Genomic DNA, 14230 nt, shown 5'->3' with positions numbered 1-14230 from the left:
TTATGATTAGTAAATATTTTGGCCTCATCGATCGTCTAATCGATGTTTTAGCCCTTGTTTCTGTAAGTTAATTTGGGTATGGTTACGGATCTTTTTTACATGCCCAACTTTTACATAATTTAAGTTTTTTTTATAGGTTTTAAGATAAAATCTTTATGACATTGTCACATTGACTTGTGAAAAACGCAAAAGAATTTTATGTACTTCTAAGAGGTTTCGTTTTATTTTCAGATTTATATGTCTTCAAATAGAAGAAACTGATTTCTTGCTCAAATCTTTTGAAAAATAAAAGTCGTAAAAGAATGATAGCATTTCGTAACGTGAGGATCCTAGCACTATATCTGCAGGGGTGTTCTTTTAATGCTTAATGTGGGCATCATGGGGTAATGGTAGGGGTGGTGTAAAATTTAAATTTGAAGTATTTGGGGGAGATGAGGTTGGTGTCCAAATAGTTTGACATCCATCCAATATATATATATATATATATTAATACATAATTGAGCTATTAGTTTTTATCTTAAAAAAAATACTTATTATTTATTGTAACCGTTATAACGATTTCACGATAAGAAGGAAAACTTATATGTGAATTATTTGATGATAAGGAAGTAACATGCACAAACACATAATACAACTAATATACAACTAGATTATTGATCAATTATGTCAATGGATAGTGTTCTTTGATTCAAAACCGTACAACCAAATAACAATTTATTAAAATTAATCTAGTTCGTTCACTTGATCGAGGAGATATTTAATTGACCTAACAGAAGTCAAAAGATATAATCTATGAAGTACCCAAGTATGAAATATCTATACGTAACTATTGGATATATAGAAATCAATGACCCGATCCATCTCGAGGACCATTCGATGGTCTAGAGTTAATGGCCCATATATTAGGCCCTGATGAGTACATGTGCAATCGGATAGTGGATCACCATTATTGACATTTAGCAGCATGATTTACGCATCGATGAGATTATTATTAATATTATATTAATCTTTAAAACTTATTATTATTTAGTATTCAAAACTATACATGATGAGCATTATATCGAAGAGTACACAAATTTCTTAAATAGCTAAACTTCAGTGTCATTGCTAACGCGGGGTACAAACCTAATATAAACTACTTGTGAAGAGAAAATATGTATAAGAGGTCATTATTTTATGAATACTTGTGAGCACAAAAATGCTGGTTGTGTTTCATCAAGTCTTTGTAATAATTTGAGTCAATTAGGAGTGGGTTGTTGCCTACTTTTTTTCATTAAGCTCCACTAATGGATGGGACTAATGATTCCTAACTTTTAAGTATAATTAACATCTCTCAAAGACCATGGACACAAAATGGTAGAGCCTACTCTAATTTGGTCATAGTATATGTTTCTCGATTGCGAGACTTAGATTCAGATTTTGTCGGTTGGACTATTATGTTCTAACACATAATATTATTTTCTAGTGTATTATGTGAGTTCAAATAAGATTTGAGAAAACGATTAATGTATAAACTGTCGAAGCGGATACTTTAGATCTCAATATTATCACATCGGTGCTACGTGTCCCGAACTTTTTGGAGGGTGCCCTTAAGCTAACATGGTACTATGGTAGGCTCACTTCAAGTGGAACATGATCTAGGTGGATCTGAGGGATCCTCACTGCACATGCCAGACAGTATTCACGACAATGGCATTATTGTAGTTAAGAGTTACTCCGAGGTCAGTATTTAAGTGTCTATTAAATAATAAAATAAGAAGAGTAAGATTTCCCCTTTGCGATTGTCTTCATCGTTTTGCTCTCGTTCTGATTTAGGGCACAAAAATCTTCTCGAAGAGGTTGGTTTTACTAACTCGAGCTTTCTTTGATTTATAGTTACAATTTCTCTGTTTTCTTTCTTTTGAAACTTTCTCAGATTTTGTTCATTTTATATTAATAATCCGATTGCCCTAATTTTTCGCATCTATTAGGTTTAATTTATGAAAGAAAATTGATAACCCTAGTAATGATTCGCCTTGAAAGGGCAAAATTCAATAAGAAATAAGAATGTTTCTGAATCTGTGGTTCAAATTGTTATATGCTCTTCTTTGTTGATACTGATTGGAAATCACCAATGTGAAGTTCTTAAGATAATTAGGGTTTCAAATTACTTATCTTCATTACTATCATATGTGTTCTATTTACATAAATTGATTACTTTGAGTCATCACTTACAAAGGGTAAATACTCGATCTTCCTTGTATTGTATGCCTAAAAAAATCCAAATATCAAGCCCAAGTTATGCTTGTTATTGTGGTTGATTCATTTAGGTTTGATCACATGGGAGTGTTTGCATTGCCACCAAATAAATTTCTGAAAAATTGGATGAATGTTTGTGGATTAAAAATGGGTTTCGAAGTTTCGTAAAACTCGTGTCATCATGTGAGTTATACAAAATCTTTTATATGGTTGTACTCAATATTCAAAACACGAAAGCCTAACTTTCGAGATATCGGAATTTCCCTAGATTAGTGAAGCAGTGACATAATGTATCACCTTCTCCCGCATTGGGTTTTTATGAAATTACATTAACTTGATAATGGGTTTATTGCTTAAAACGATTGTACTGCAGAATTCTCTATTTAAGCTTCTTAGGTAACTCAAATAGTAAGAAGTTTATGTGCTTCTTGTAACTCATAGGCAAAACATTGTTTTGTGCTATCCAAGCAAAGGACTGGCTCATCACTATTGTGACAGTTTATTTAGTGAATCAGCATATCTTCTTAGTTAGTTATTCATTCCTTGTCAAGGGTTTCGCGCCTCAAACCCCTCATTCAATGGAGCGTAGGTACTGGTTCAGTGCCTTATCTGTTCTTCACTTATTCACAAGATGGATGTAGGGAACGAGAAACGTCATAACTTCAAACTGGGAGTGATGAATTAATGGAATTTTTTGAAGTGATATGGATATTTATACAAATAATCTAGGGAAATTCCAAGGTTCTCCTTTAGTTTTGAGAAGTTGTTGGTGTAAACCCACTTCAGCATGTGGATGTTGTTCATTTTCTAATGGAGAATCGCTTTCCGTTTCGACGTTCGATCATCTTAAGAGAGACCACTTTAGATTATTAACCATATATCATTGCTTTCAGGTATAACTTCTTTCTTTTACTTGCACACTAGCTATGGCGGGTCATAGGATTGCACATGCCACTTTGAAAGGACCAAGTGTAGTTAAAGAGATCTGCATCGGAACCGTCTTAGGGTTGATGGCTGGAGGATTGTGGAAGATGCATCACTGGAATGAACAGAGGAAAGTGAGGGCATTCTACGACCTGCTAGAGAAGGGTGAAATCAGTGTAGTTGTTGCAGAAGAGTAGTAAATATATCTACTCTCTCTCTCTCTTGAAATTTCATGCCATGGGTAAATCATTTTAGCATTCTACTTTTTCTTTCTATCGTCTCTATGAAGTGTTGAGACCTGAATGATCAAAGCATTACTTTGTTTGGGTTTGGGTCTGGGTTGTTCTTGTGAGAAAAATAAAATCAGAATCTTTAACATTTGAAATATTAGATATTTTTTTCAATCATTCTTCACTTGTTTTTTTTTTTCTTCCATTTGTTTCTTATTGCCATATGATTACTACTTGTTGAATGTGTAGTTGGTACTCCTATTCTGAACTGCCATGTCCTATAGCTATGACCCTTGACTTGGTAGATTGACCATGGAGCCTGAAAAGGTCAAGTTGACCTTTTAAACAGAGGCGGCGAGTACAACGGTCCAGTACAATCTGGGCCGTGGCCCAATGATTATTACATATTTACATTACAAGGGTTCATTATATTTTGGTCCTCCTATTATGACCAATTTATCAAAGTGGCCCCATATGTGTGGGGAGGTCACATTTGTCCTTCCGTTTTGACCTCCCATTGCTTTTCATTTTTGCCATTTTATTTTTTTCTATATCATTTTCCTATCCTACTTCTTTCTCGATCTTCCTCTTCTACTTTTCGCTTGTCACCGATAGAGAGTTGATGGTCCGACAATCCCTTTTCTCTCTCTTTTTGTGATAGTTTCATATTGCTCGCCAGAGTACTCGGAGTCTGGGGAAAATGTCGAATTCTTTTTCGGTGGGTTCGTGAAGCATTCGCCAACAACAAAATCTCGATACTTGTAGGTTTGGGCTTGAGTTATCTAAAGCGGGCGCGGACAATATCGATAATTACTGAGACTCGAGATGTATCTCTCTATCCCCTCCCCCCCCCCCCACCCCCCCCCCCCCACCCACCTCTTATTACTCTCTTTTGTCTCTCTCTCCCTCCCCATATCTTCATCTATTGTTGCTTTCTCTCCCCCCTTGTCCCTTTTTAAGTTTTCCTTTTATATCCCTTAATAGTGTCAAATAATGAAATTTGAATTCTCATTAACATATTTATTTTATTTTCTCTAATGAAAAGTGATTTTCTTTTAGTAAATAGTTCTCGTACAACCCAAAGGATCCTAAGAAAAAAGTCCATTCTACCATGATGTATCATTACTATAGTACAATGTTTGTGTCTTGAAATAAAATGTGGACAATAAGGTGGACTTTCAGGTGATAGGTTGAAAAGAACGTGACATTCTTGTTTTTTTTAAACCCTAGATAGAATCTCTCCATCACTTTGAAGAAGATAATCATAAACCCTTCCAAATCATAGTACCCCCACTAACCCAAAACCTAACCAGATTCCTAACCAATCAGAATTCGATACGTCTTTAAGTCAAGTCATAGTCAACAGTTCAATAACGATGTATGACTAAAGAAGATAAGAAGCTGAACTCATTTGAATTTTTCTCTATAAATACGGAAAACGTGAATTCGCTTTCTCCCCTTTGTCCTTCTCCTCCTCTCTCTCTCTCTAAAACTCACTTTCTCTCTCTAAAAATGAACATGATCACTAAAGAAAGAAAGAAGAACAACTTCCTTTATACCTCATCTTCCTTATAGCCTAAACTGAAAGGGAATTCTAGGTTTCAATACAATCTTGGAATTAGTATTATTAGTGTGTTTGTACTGCTGAATGAAAAAGATATATTTCCATTTCTAATTTATCATCAGTACAATAGTTAAGATTTAGGGTTTCGAGTTTCTGTGTTCGATCACTTTCAGATTTAGGTTTTTTTTATTATTAGGTATATAGTATGGAAGAATTTTATGATCCTACAGTATTTTACTATTCGGATGATCATGTAGCTGCTGGATTAGAAGAAAATTGTTTTTCTCCAATTGATAATTTGATCCAATCAGAAAACAGAAATGAGATTATTAAAACTCAGATCATTAATCATCCTAAATATCCTAGCTTGTTATCTACTTACATGGAATGTCTAAAGGTGATAATTACCAATAATTTATTCATTACTACTAATTAATTACTACATACTTATTTGATTTCTTTTTTATGATCTTTGATTGTTGTTACAGGTGGGAATGTCGCCAGAGATAGCATTGATCTTTGACGATCAAGTAGTGATAGAGAATAGGAGCAGCAGTTATGTTACTGAGATTGGGGCTGATCCTGAACTCGATAATTTCATGGTTAATTGATAAACTCTTTCTGTTAACTTTGTGGACATCCAACTTAAAAGCATATTCTCCTATATGGGACTTTTTTTTTTCTTCTCTCTAGAGCACACACATTGCCACATGGTGGTGACTTAGTACTATTATTTCTCATTAATGTTTGTGTGTGTTTTGCAGGAAATGTATTGGGTTTATCTCCAACAGTATAAGGAAGAGATTTGTAAGCCATTGATTGAAATTACTGCATTCTTGAGAGAAATAGAGTTGAATTTGGGTAAATATATGGCACTTCACTTCACTAGTCCATTTCTTTTTCCTAGTATGACATGATTAGTATCACCATAACAATGAACATCGTTAAGCTTACACCAAACTTGACAATCAAATACTAGTAATCATCCATACTATGGTGTCGCGAATACGTAAAACCAAAACTCATTATTATTTTGTCACAAACCAACACTGTGCCAGAATATCTCTAATTACCCACAACGGTATTATTTTATGGGAAATGCTAAAATCACAAAAGATTTTGACACAAGAAGTTACCTAGCTGATGTGGCAGTTGTGGTTTGAAAGTTTGACTAAATCTAGGCCGTTGAGAGATGAATATCACAACCGCCACATCAGCTGGGTAACTTTCTTTTGTTAAAATCCTTTGTGATTCTAGCACTTCCGTTATTTTATATATGCTCTTAGATATACAAATGTACGAAAAAAAGAGCGTCATACTTCAGATCAATAAGTGCAAACTCAAACTTAGCAAGTCTTGAGGTCTTCAAATGGACTCCATGAGCCTAGCTGCAAACAAGACCATGTGTTAATTGACTTGGGTCGTCGAAATGTGAAAACAATGACAATGTCAGTAATTACTAAGTTTGAGTCTTTCCCAAATGATCACTAAATGTTATGATATTATGATCACTACAAAAAAAAAAATCAAATCATCTCTCCATGAAGAGTTAATAGGTACTATTATCACATGAACTATAAGGACATGTGGGGTACTTACAAAATGTACAATACATTATTTCCAATTATTCAAAAACACCTTTATGCACCAACTTAATTAGTTCTTTCTCTCTCTATATATATATGATATGAATTGTAAATGTGGTTTGCAGATAAGGAAACAATGAGTTATCCAGTGGAAGAACAAAGTTGTTCAGTGGGTAAAGTAGTAGAAGCAACAACATCAGATACTCAAAAGAGTAGTAGCACTACTACTACTGTTCATCATGATCAGTACTATGGGGATCAGTCACTTAAAGATGAGCTTCTTAATAAGTATGGTGGTTACATAAGTAACATTAAGAAAGGATTCAAAAAGAAGATGAAGAAAGGGAAACTACCAAGAGATGCCAGACTCCCATTACTTGACTGGTGGAAAACTCACCCTCTTTGGCCCTATCCGACGGTATCTAGTCTCTAATAGTTTGTTGTTTTTATACCGCTCTGAGCCTTAACAGTTTTCAATAGCTAATACTATGCCCGGCCATAATCCTGGTTGGGGTTTGGCTTTCTCTCGCCACGCACCCCGTCTGGAATTATGGTCGGGCATAAAGTCATTTTTCTTTCAATATTGGCCCCGTTTCGCCGCAGACCTAAGTCCATGGATGTTCGATTTTTTTTTTCTTAGTGAAGGCTCCACGAGCTCTCTCAAAAAGCCTTGAAATTTGTTAAGTTTGAGCGCGCACACATAACCCAGGTTTTGGAGGCTCTCCTGCATCATGTGGGACTGTAAAAGTTATTTCAGGATGGGACTGGACTTCCTAACCTTAAACCCTGTGTTGAGGGGAATGCAGACCGACTCCAAACCCTAAATGAGGACAAGTTAACTAATATTTACAAGGGTGAGTTTCATGGATGCAGGAAGAGGAGAAGACGAAGCTTGTCGAAATCACTGGACTTGATCATAAACAAATTACAAATTGGTTTATTAACCAAAGGAAGAGACACTGGAAGCCATCTGAAGATCAAGACTTCCCTCTCATGGATAGTATCAGTGACATTTTACATTTTGAAGATGGTGAAGGAACTCCCAATGAAGACCAATAATCATATTTATCTCATTTTAGGGTTTTCTTTTATCTTTCCTTTAATGAAGCTTATACTTTTGGGTTAAGAGAATATCTGCTCTATTAATGATCAACCAAGAGTATCAAAAACTCAGTAAAAATTGGACAGGTAGTACTGATTGCTATTGACTTACATGCCTAAAAGTAGCTAATATAAGAGCTCCATGATCAACCTTAACCTCATGTAGTTAAGTCTTTAAATGAAACTCCCTCATATCATCACATGGATTAGTTGATCCGATCGCGGCAAGAATGCTAGGCGCGTTAGTTTTTAGTATTTTAGAAACCCTAATCACTTAATAGTGTGACATCTTCATCTGTTCTGGAGGAAAAGGAAAAAAGAAAATGGTACAAGCTAAGAATTTACAAGATAAGTTGATGGCATGGCTTAGCCAATTTGGAAAGACTGAAAGAAGAAAAAACCATTGTTGTTCTCTTTTCATGGACATTCACATTCCAATAGGTGTTAGATCAGCACGGAAGATATCTGAATTAGGTTTTCATTATAAGGTATAGACACTAACCTAATTACTTGGTCAAGGCAAAAACATAATTGAATCAACAAGAAGTACAAAGTGAAAAATGGAAGTAAAATAGACATGAATATATCATCATATATATAAGATACACCACCACAAAGAGAATAGAGATTACAACAAGAACAAACCTGCTTGCAGCTAGGGTTATTATATGTAGACTTTCATTTGTGATTTCTCAAGTTCTTTCATCCAAGAACAAGAAAAACCAAATGATCTTTATCTATATCTAGATACACATAAAATAACTAGTACTTAATTATTTCTTAGCAAACATAAGCACACACATTAACTAAAGAAACATAATTAAGGAACTTACTGAGTAACAAGTAGTAATTACGACAGGCCGGTGTGATGGTTGTCGAAGGCAATCAATTCCCACGGTCCGAAAAACACCCAGAGGTGATTATAAATCAAGCCTAAGGAATTAGTCCTCATCAATTTCCAATCTCTTCAATCATGTTTCCATGGTGAAGATGTTTACATTCTTGAGGCATCTCAAAGCACTTGCTAGTATGAATTATGGGTTGTCCAAACCCTTTCTTGGTCAACGAATATTGATGCGGTAACGTAGGAAATTTCCTAGCGATGATAACCGAATTTACAACTTCATCAGTGGGATGAAAAACAGATAAAACCTCAAACCCGTTAATATCACTAGGATCGATAATGGGATAAAGGAACCCGCGAGCTCCATGAGCACTCCTAAGCATAAGAGTTGCCTTAGGTGCCATGTACTTAGCCAAGTGATCAATTACTTTAGCTTTCTCTTCCTTTGCCATACCAACTAAAGCTGCCAAGAAAACAACTTCATAGTCCTTTAACTCATCAGTAACATCCATGATATTAGTGGTATGAAAGAACATCCGGTTCGATAAGTCGGGATCCGGAGCAACCAATCCGAGAGCCAACGAATTCGCGGAAGGATCGATATCATAGTTGTGGAAGGATGTGTTTCTTAAGTGATAGGAGGCCAAAACAATGGAAGTAAGGGGAAGAGGACCTGAACCCACAAAGGCAATCTTGCTAGGGACATGGGTAGTATGCTTGCTAAGTATTGTGAACTCTAGATGACTAAGTTTGAGGTAGTTTGAGAAGTAAGGGAAGATCTCTATATGATCAAGTGGGGTTTCATAAGATCCTAGGATGGTTGAATAATGACTTTCAAGTAAACCCTCAGCTTCACCACAAAGTCTAATTAACTTGGACCTAATTTCTTGAACTTTCTTGCATAATTTGGTGGTATCTATAGGGTTTGGTGGTATGCATGTGAGAACAAGTTGGGTGAAAAGCATGTTGACATCTTTGCTAGGTTTCAAGCTCTCCAACTTTGAGATGTTGTCATAAATCTCACATACCGTCCTTACCAGAATTTCATCTTGGCAACCCATGTCGACACTATGGAGTAATTAGGGTTTTCTTCAAAATGATAGTATTATTCTACACAACCTCCAATGGGAATCAATGTTGCTACTGTAAATGAAGAGGGAGTTTGATTCTACCCTTCCATGGATGTCTTTATTTATCGACATCAAAAGAGGGACCACAAAAGAGTAAAATATAATATTGGACCAAATTAATTAGGTAAAGAGGGAAGTTTTTCTAGTTGTCTAACCTCCTTGACAAAAAAAAAAATGATAGAGGAAACGAAAAAAAAGAGGCTCAAATGTGACATCAATTGCCACAATCTTGGGCACCCGAACAACGAGACACTGATCTAATGATTTGTTCAGCTGGATCTGTTTTCATCTTTGACTTTCGTTTCATCCACTAACTATTAAAAAATGAATACAACAAAACTCGAAGCAACAAGATAAATAAATGTCAATTGGAAAAACCTAATATATGCAAAAAGAATATTGAAAAGAAAAACAAGACTCTGATCAACTCAATTTACTCATCTTATGGTTGCATAGTCGTAGGATATTTGTGAATATACAACTAGTTAACCACAGAATAACACATGTATAACGTATGATAGTAGGACACGCAATACCTCATTATTGTTTTTATTGAAAGACTAAAAATAAAACTATGTCGTAAAGATTTTCAAATGTTATTATGTATAGGTGTATGGACTTTTTGGCCATAGACAAATGTGTGGTGTCCTTCGTAGAGAAATCATCAAAAGTCAAGGAAGATTGGAACACATTGATATAATCAAAGTTGCTCTATAATTGTAGTTAGGATTAATAATTGAAAAGGTAAGTAAAACTAAAAAGGTTTTTTTTGTTGAAATAGTAAAACCAAAAGGTTATCCGTTCAAATTTCAACCCATTGCTTAGGAAGAAAACGTTTTTAGGTGTATAAGTGTATTTTTAACCATTCTCAAAAAAGATAAATTCCTATGCAGATAAGTTGACTATGACATTTTATAAATAATGAAATGAGGGATGGAAAAGTATTGAATAAAAAAAATTATATGAAGCAACAAGCAAGATTAGTCAATAATGCAAATAGATTTTACATAAACAATAATTTAAGAGTTAGATTCTTTTACCTTATTTGCTTTCATACATGTAATTCCTTCTAAGTATGATAATGTTTCACTTCTCAGTCAATTGAAGCATTATGAATGCCATTTTCTCTTTTCCACTTAAATAGATCTAAAGACACGAAACGGAAGTTCATCATTTTTATTGTTTTCTTCCCAAGCACACGCCCGAGTATGTTTCTCACACACTCACTTGTGCTTCACACGTGCAAACGACATTTACGAGACCAATCTAATAAACTATTGTCTAACTCCATATCATTTTTGTTAACATAATGACATGTCCACTAGGTCATGATGGTTTAAAATTAAAAAATTAATTAAAAATTCCATTCACATTAGCACTTAAATTACTTTAATCAATTTATAATGGTCAAGATTGCTTCTTTAATATCTAGGGTAAATTATTGATTAAATACTTCAAAATTTTAGGAAAACCTCTCGATCAAGAGGAGTAACCTTCTTCTTTATTGGAAGTGAGTTTTGGAGTTTTCTTTTTTCTCCTCCATAGTAGAGCTTGGGTTGCTTTACCTCTAGATCACTCTAGTGGGGTTTGTCTGTCGGTTCTCTATCTAGGTTAGGTACATATGTTTCCTTTTATAAATGCTAGTTAAAATTTACTTTTTCCTTTTTATTAAGAGCTTAATATGTAATAAGATTTATGAATTGGAGTATGAATATTAACTTGCTTTTCTAGATTATCATTAGTTCTCTATGGATTACTAAGTTTCTTGATTAATTGATACTTAGCAACTATATATCTATAATTACATATATATAATGTCATTATATATATATAGCTCTATTATATTCGTCCATTTATCCTCTCTTTTCAATCATTTAAATTTTATATTTTTCAGATCTCGAGATACAACAAATTTAGTAAGGAGAAATACAGGATCGAGGAGGAAAACATTATATCTCTAGAGAGGTTTTATCCCGGTGGAAAGAGAAAGGAGACAAAGAGAAGAAAGAAGTGGCTTTTTAGGGCTTTGAATGGCCAACAAGACCTTCAAAGTTTAACTATCGAAAAATAAAATATATATATTCTACTACGTTTATGTCGTACATCCATGCCGTCATTCCCTACAAGATTGATTAATTAGATTTTGCATTGGACATTTTCAAAATCTTACAGTTGGGATTTATGAGTAGAAATTGTATATAAAAAATGTTATGTGTACCGTCCAGTTTTTGTCAACATATTTACATAAATATTTGCATACCAATTCAATACGAAATTTAATACACATGCATTATATTTGCTCAGCAAAGATTTTCTCGGTATGAATGAAGGACTTATCGTAGTTAAGTTCTCTAACTTTATCGGCCATGGCTTCATGATTTTCGACGACTTCCTCTCCCTTGCCTCTGAATTATGCGGATCGAAATGAATGACAACATACATGTCCATCATCTTAACCCCCCTCGCCCTAGGTTCTAATTGTCTCGGTCCTTTATATTGTCCAAATGGGCCTTTATTTTCTTGGGGCATGTTTTTTCTTTTGGGGTCCAATTATGCTTTAAACTGTGGGCTGGGTTGTTTTATCTTTTAGGCACTCCTTTGGACAAAAGAGAGTTTAGGGGGGCCTCAATCTTATTTTTATTTGGAAAGACCCTTTGACCATTACAAGAAAATAATGACTCTTTCGGAATGTTTTAGGCACCTATTTCTGTTAGCATGGCCATGGTGGATTTTTAACGAACTCTCTCTTTCTTTTTAGATGGATTTTTTCATGCTCGATGAATAGTTGATTCCTCTTTAAGTCTGGAGTAGGTCTACTTTTGTAGTCTCTTCTAATATTTTTCTTATTTCATTGATAGACTATATAAACAACATATCCTCCTGCAACTCTGCAGGCACTGATATTGCAAGGATTTTTTTTCCTTTTTGGCCCCTATTCTTGACTAGTTTCATTTCCTGACCCCTTAATTTTCATAAGTTAAAAAATGGCTCCCTATCTCTTAAATCGTTATTCAACTTCAACAGTTAATTTTATGTTTTCTTAATTACCTTTCCTTTAAAAATTAACTCTTGTATGCCCTTCCTCTCTTCTCCAACGTCTGAGAAGTGGTCGTCGGCGACCGACCAACTGTTGGCGACCTTCCTGAAAATTTTGTCTAGTCCGTCGATAACCACTCCTCAGACGTCGAATAAGGGAGAACAAAACATATGAGAATTATTTTTTAGAATAAGGGTAATTAGAGCAACAAAAAAAGTTATTGTTAATAAACATTAAAAAAGAAAAAGAAACCATTTTGAACTTATGAAAATTATAAGAACAAAAAGGAATCTGGGCAGAAAGTAGAGAGCCAAAAGAAAATAACCCTATCCTAAAACAAATCAATCTTCTCCAAAATTTTACTACAAAAGGGATATGAACGAACCACAAACAGCAAAGTGGCTGTAGTTTAGTGGTAAGAATTCCACGTTGTGGCCGTGGAGACCTGGGCTCGAATCCCAGCAGCCACACTTTACAGAATATTTTTGTTTTTTTTTTAAAACCTGCCTTTTTCTTAACCAAGTCTTTTCCTGATGAACTTAAAATTGAGTTCTATTTATTGTCAGTTTGTAATGGGTTTAATAATTCTGTTGTTAGTTAGCAAAGTTGAGAGTTTAGTAACTTCGAGTTAGGGTTTGTATTGACATGAAATCTTGTCCAATTTCGATGCTCCCATCAGCTTTATAATTGCAAAGCTTGCGCTTTCGACCAATCATCATAAAACAGATGGGTGGATATTAATGGGTCGATGATTTTCGATCGTCATTGTTTCCGTATTGGCTTGGCCTTCCCAGCCGGCCCCTACGTATATGTCCTAATGGGACGGATGAATTCAATCTGACTGCATTTTCAAAAGTTCACATTCTTAGGTCTTATTAGCAAGACTATGTTGTTGCTAGTCTGATAATCAAGTCTGGTTTTGTGATCTTTAACTTTGTTTCTTATGTACTTAATTGGCATTGTTCTTGATAGAGGTTTAACTGCTAGAATCCGTTCCTTTTTCGTGATATATACATTTATCGATTCAATGCAAATAAATTTATGGAGTAAATGTTTGTGAACAACGACGATATGATTTGACAACGAGTAGTCCACATTGAATCAGCATTTGGGACATTATGGATTTTGTGGACCCTAGTGATTGAATAGGCAACAAGGACTTTGGTTGCGGTTAGGTAGCTCTAAGGTTAATGTTAAATTAGCTCAAATATGAAACTAGTGTGTATGAGATATGAATTTTCTTTCCTGATACTTCCATTTCCCTTCGTATAATTATGATGTTTCTATGTTTACAGTGAGACTATGAAGCTCAGCCGAAGGAGTGTTACGAAGAATTTCCAACCCTAAATATGTAGCATATCCATCCCAACACGTCCGATACCCTCTTCGTTGATGCTTGACTTAGTTTAACATTTAATGACATTTACATCAAAAACATAATCGTATTATTTACTTTGAACCCATTTATTGGATTGCTAATGCCGAATGTTACGTACTTGTAAGGTCAAATCTCTGAAGTACATTATATGATTTTAACGTGACTGAGTATAAAATTTTGTTTCTTCTGTACTTTACA

General features: G+C 34.7%; 3 protein-coding genes and 1 non-coding gene across 5 annotated transcripts; 3 read left to right on the top strand and 1 right to left on the bottom strand.

Annotated features, from left to right (window-relative positions):
- The first annotated feature begins 1760 nt into the window (after positions 1-1760).
- Positions 1761-3569, top strand: LOC147551425 (cytochrome c oxidase subunit 5C-like). Its single transcript, XM_086665832.1, has 2 exons — positions 1761-1838; positions 3132-3569. Exon 2 carries the CDS (start codon positions 3165-3167, stop codon positions 3357-3359), a length of 195 nt encoding a protein of 64 aa, XP_086521958.1. The 5' UTR covers positions 1761-1838; positions 3132-3164; the 3' UTR covers positions 3360-3569.
- A 1074-nt stretch (positions 3570-4643) lies between these two features.
- Positions 4644-7722, top strand: LOC147551424 (homeobox protein knotted-1-like 10). Its single transcript, XM_086665831.1, has 5 exons — positions 4644-5353; positions 5445-5558; positions 5721-5817; positions 6668-6960; positions 7416-7722. The coding sequence occupies exons 1-5, from the start codon at positions 5162-5164 to the stop codon at positions 7599-7601; spliced, it is 882 nt and encodes a 293-aa protein (XP_086521957.1). The 5' UTR covers positions 4644-5161; the 3' UTR covers positions 7602-7722.
- LOC147551423 (nicotianamine synthase-like) lies at positions 6183-10730 on the bottom strand. Of its 2 annotated transcripts, none has more exons than XR_015236863.1 (2): positions 8477-10730; positions 6183-6344 (listed from the first exon to the last, which is right to left on the bottom strand). XR_015236863.1 is itself a non-coding variant. In XM_086665830.1 (2 exons), exon 2 carries the CDS (start codon positions 9546-9548, stop codon positions 8595-8597), a length of 954 nt encoding a protein of 317 aa, XP_086521956.1. In that variant the 5' UTR covers positions 9549-9927; positions 10658-10728; the 3' UTR covers positions 8218-8594. The 2 variants fall into 2 exon arrangements, 1 of the variants encoding a protein (XP_086521956.1); XM_086665830.1 differs by lacking the exon at positions 6183-6344 and having other exon boundaries at positions 8218-9927; positions 10658-10728.
- A 2322-nt stretch (positions 10731-13052) lies between these two features.
- Positions 13053-13124, top strand: TRNAH-GUG (transfer RNA histidin (anticodon GUG)). Its single transcript has one exon. It is a non-coding gene; the product is annotated as a tRNA-His (tRNA).
- Positions 13125-14230: the final 1106 nt, after the last annotated feature.

Source organism: Eschscholzia californica, unplaced genomic scaffold (genome assembly GCF_041429995.1).
Source record: "Eschscholzia californica isolate CP2 unplaced genomic scaffold, dmEscCali1.0.p SCAF_3, whole genome shotgun sequence".
Taxonomy (NCBI): domain Eukaryota; kingdom Viridiplantae; phylum Streptophyta; class Magnoliopsida; order Ranunculales; family Papaveraceae; genus Eschscholzia; species Eschscholzia californica.
Note: the sequence above shows the minus strand (reverse complement) of the source record. Positions and strands in the feature narration are given on the sequence as shown.

What these genes read in the sequence shown, in the direction of transcription:
- LOC147551424 (XM_086665831.1), top strand. Translation starts at nt 5,162, where the DNA reads ATGGAAGAATTTTATGATCCTACAGTATTTTACTATTCGGATGATCAT. An exon ending in CTGAACTCGATAATTTCATG is followed by an intron (nt 5,559 to 5,720) that starts GTTAATTGATAA and finishes TGTGTTTTGCAG; the next exon opens with GAAATGTATTGGGTTTATCT. An exon ending in CTCTTTGGCCCTATCCGACG is followed by an intron (nt 6,961 to 7,415) that starts GTATCTAGTCTC and finishes TCATGGATGCAG; the next exon opens with GAAGAGGAGAAGACGAAGCT.
- LOC147551425 (XM_086665832.1), top strand. Translation starts at nt 3,165, where the DNA reads ATGGCGGGTCATAGGATTGCACATGCCACTTTGAAAGGACCAAGTGTA.
- LOC147551423 (XM_086665830.1), bottom strand. Translation starts at nt 9,548, where the DNA reads ATGGGTTGCCAAGATGAAATTCTGGTAAGGACGGTATGTGAGATTTAT.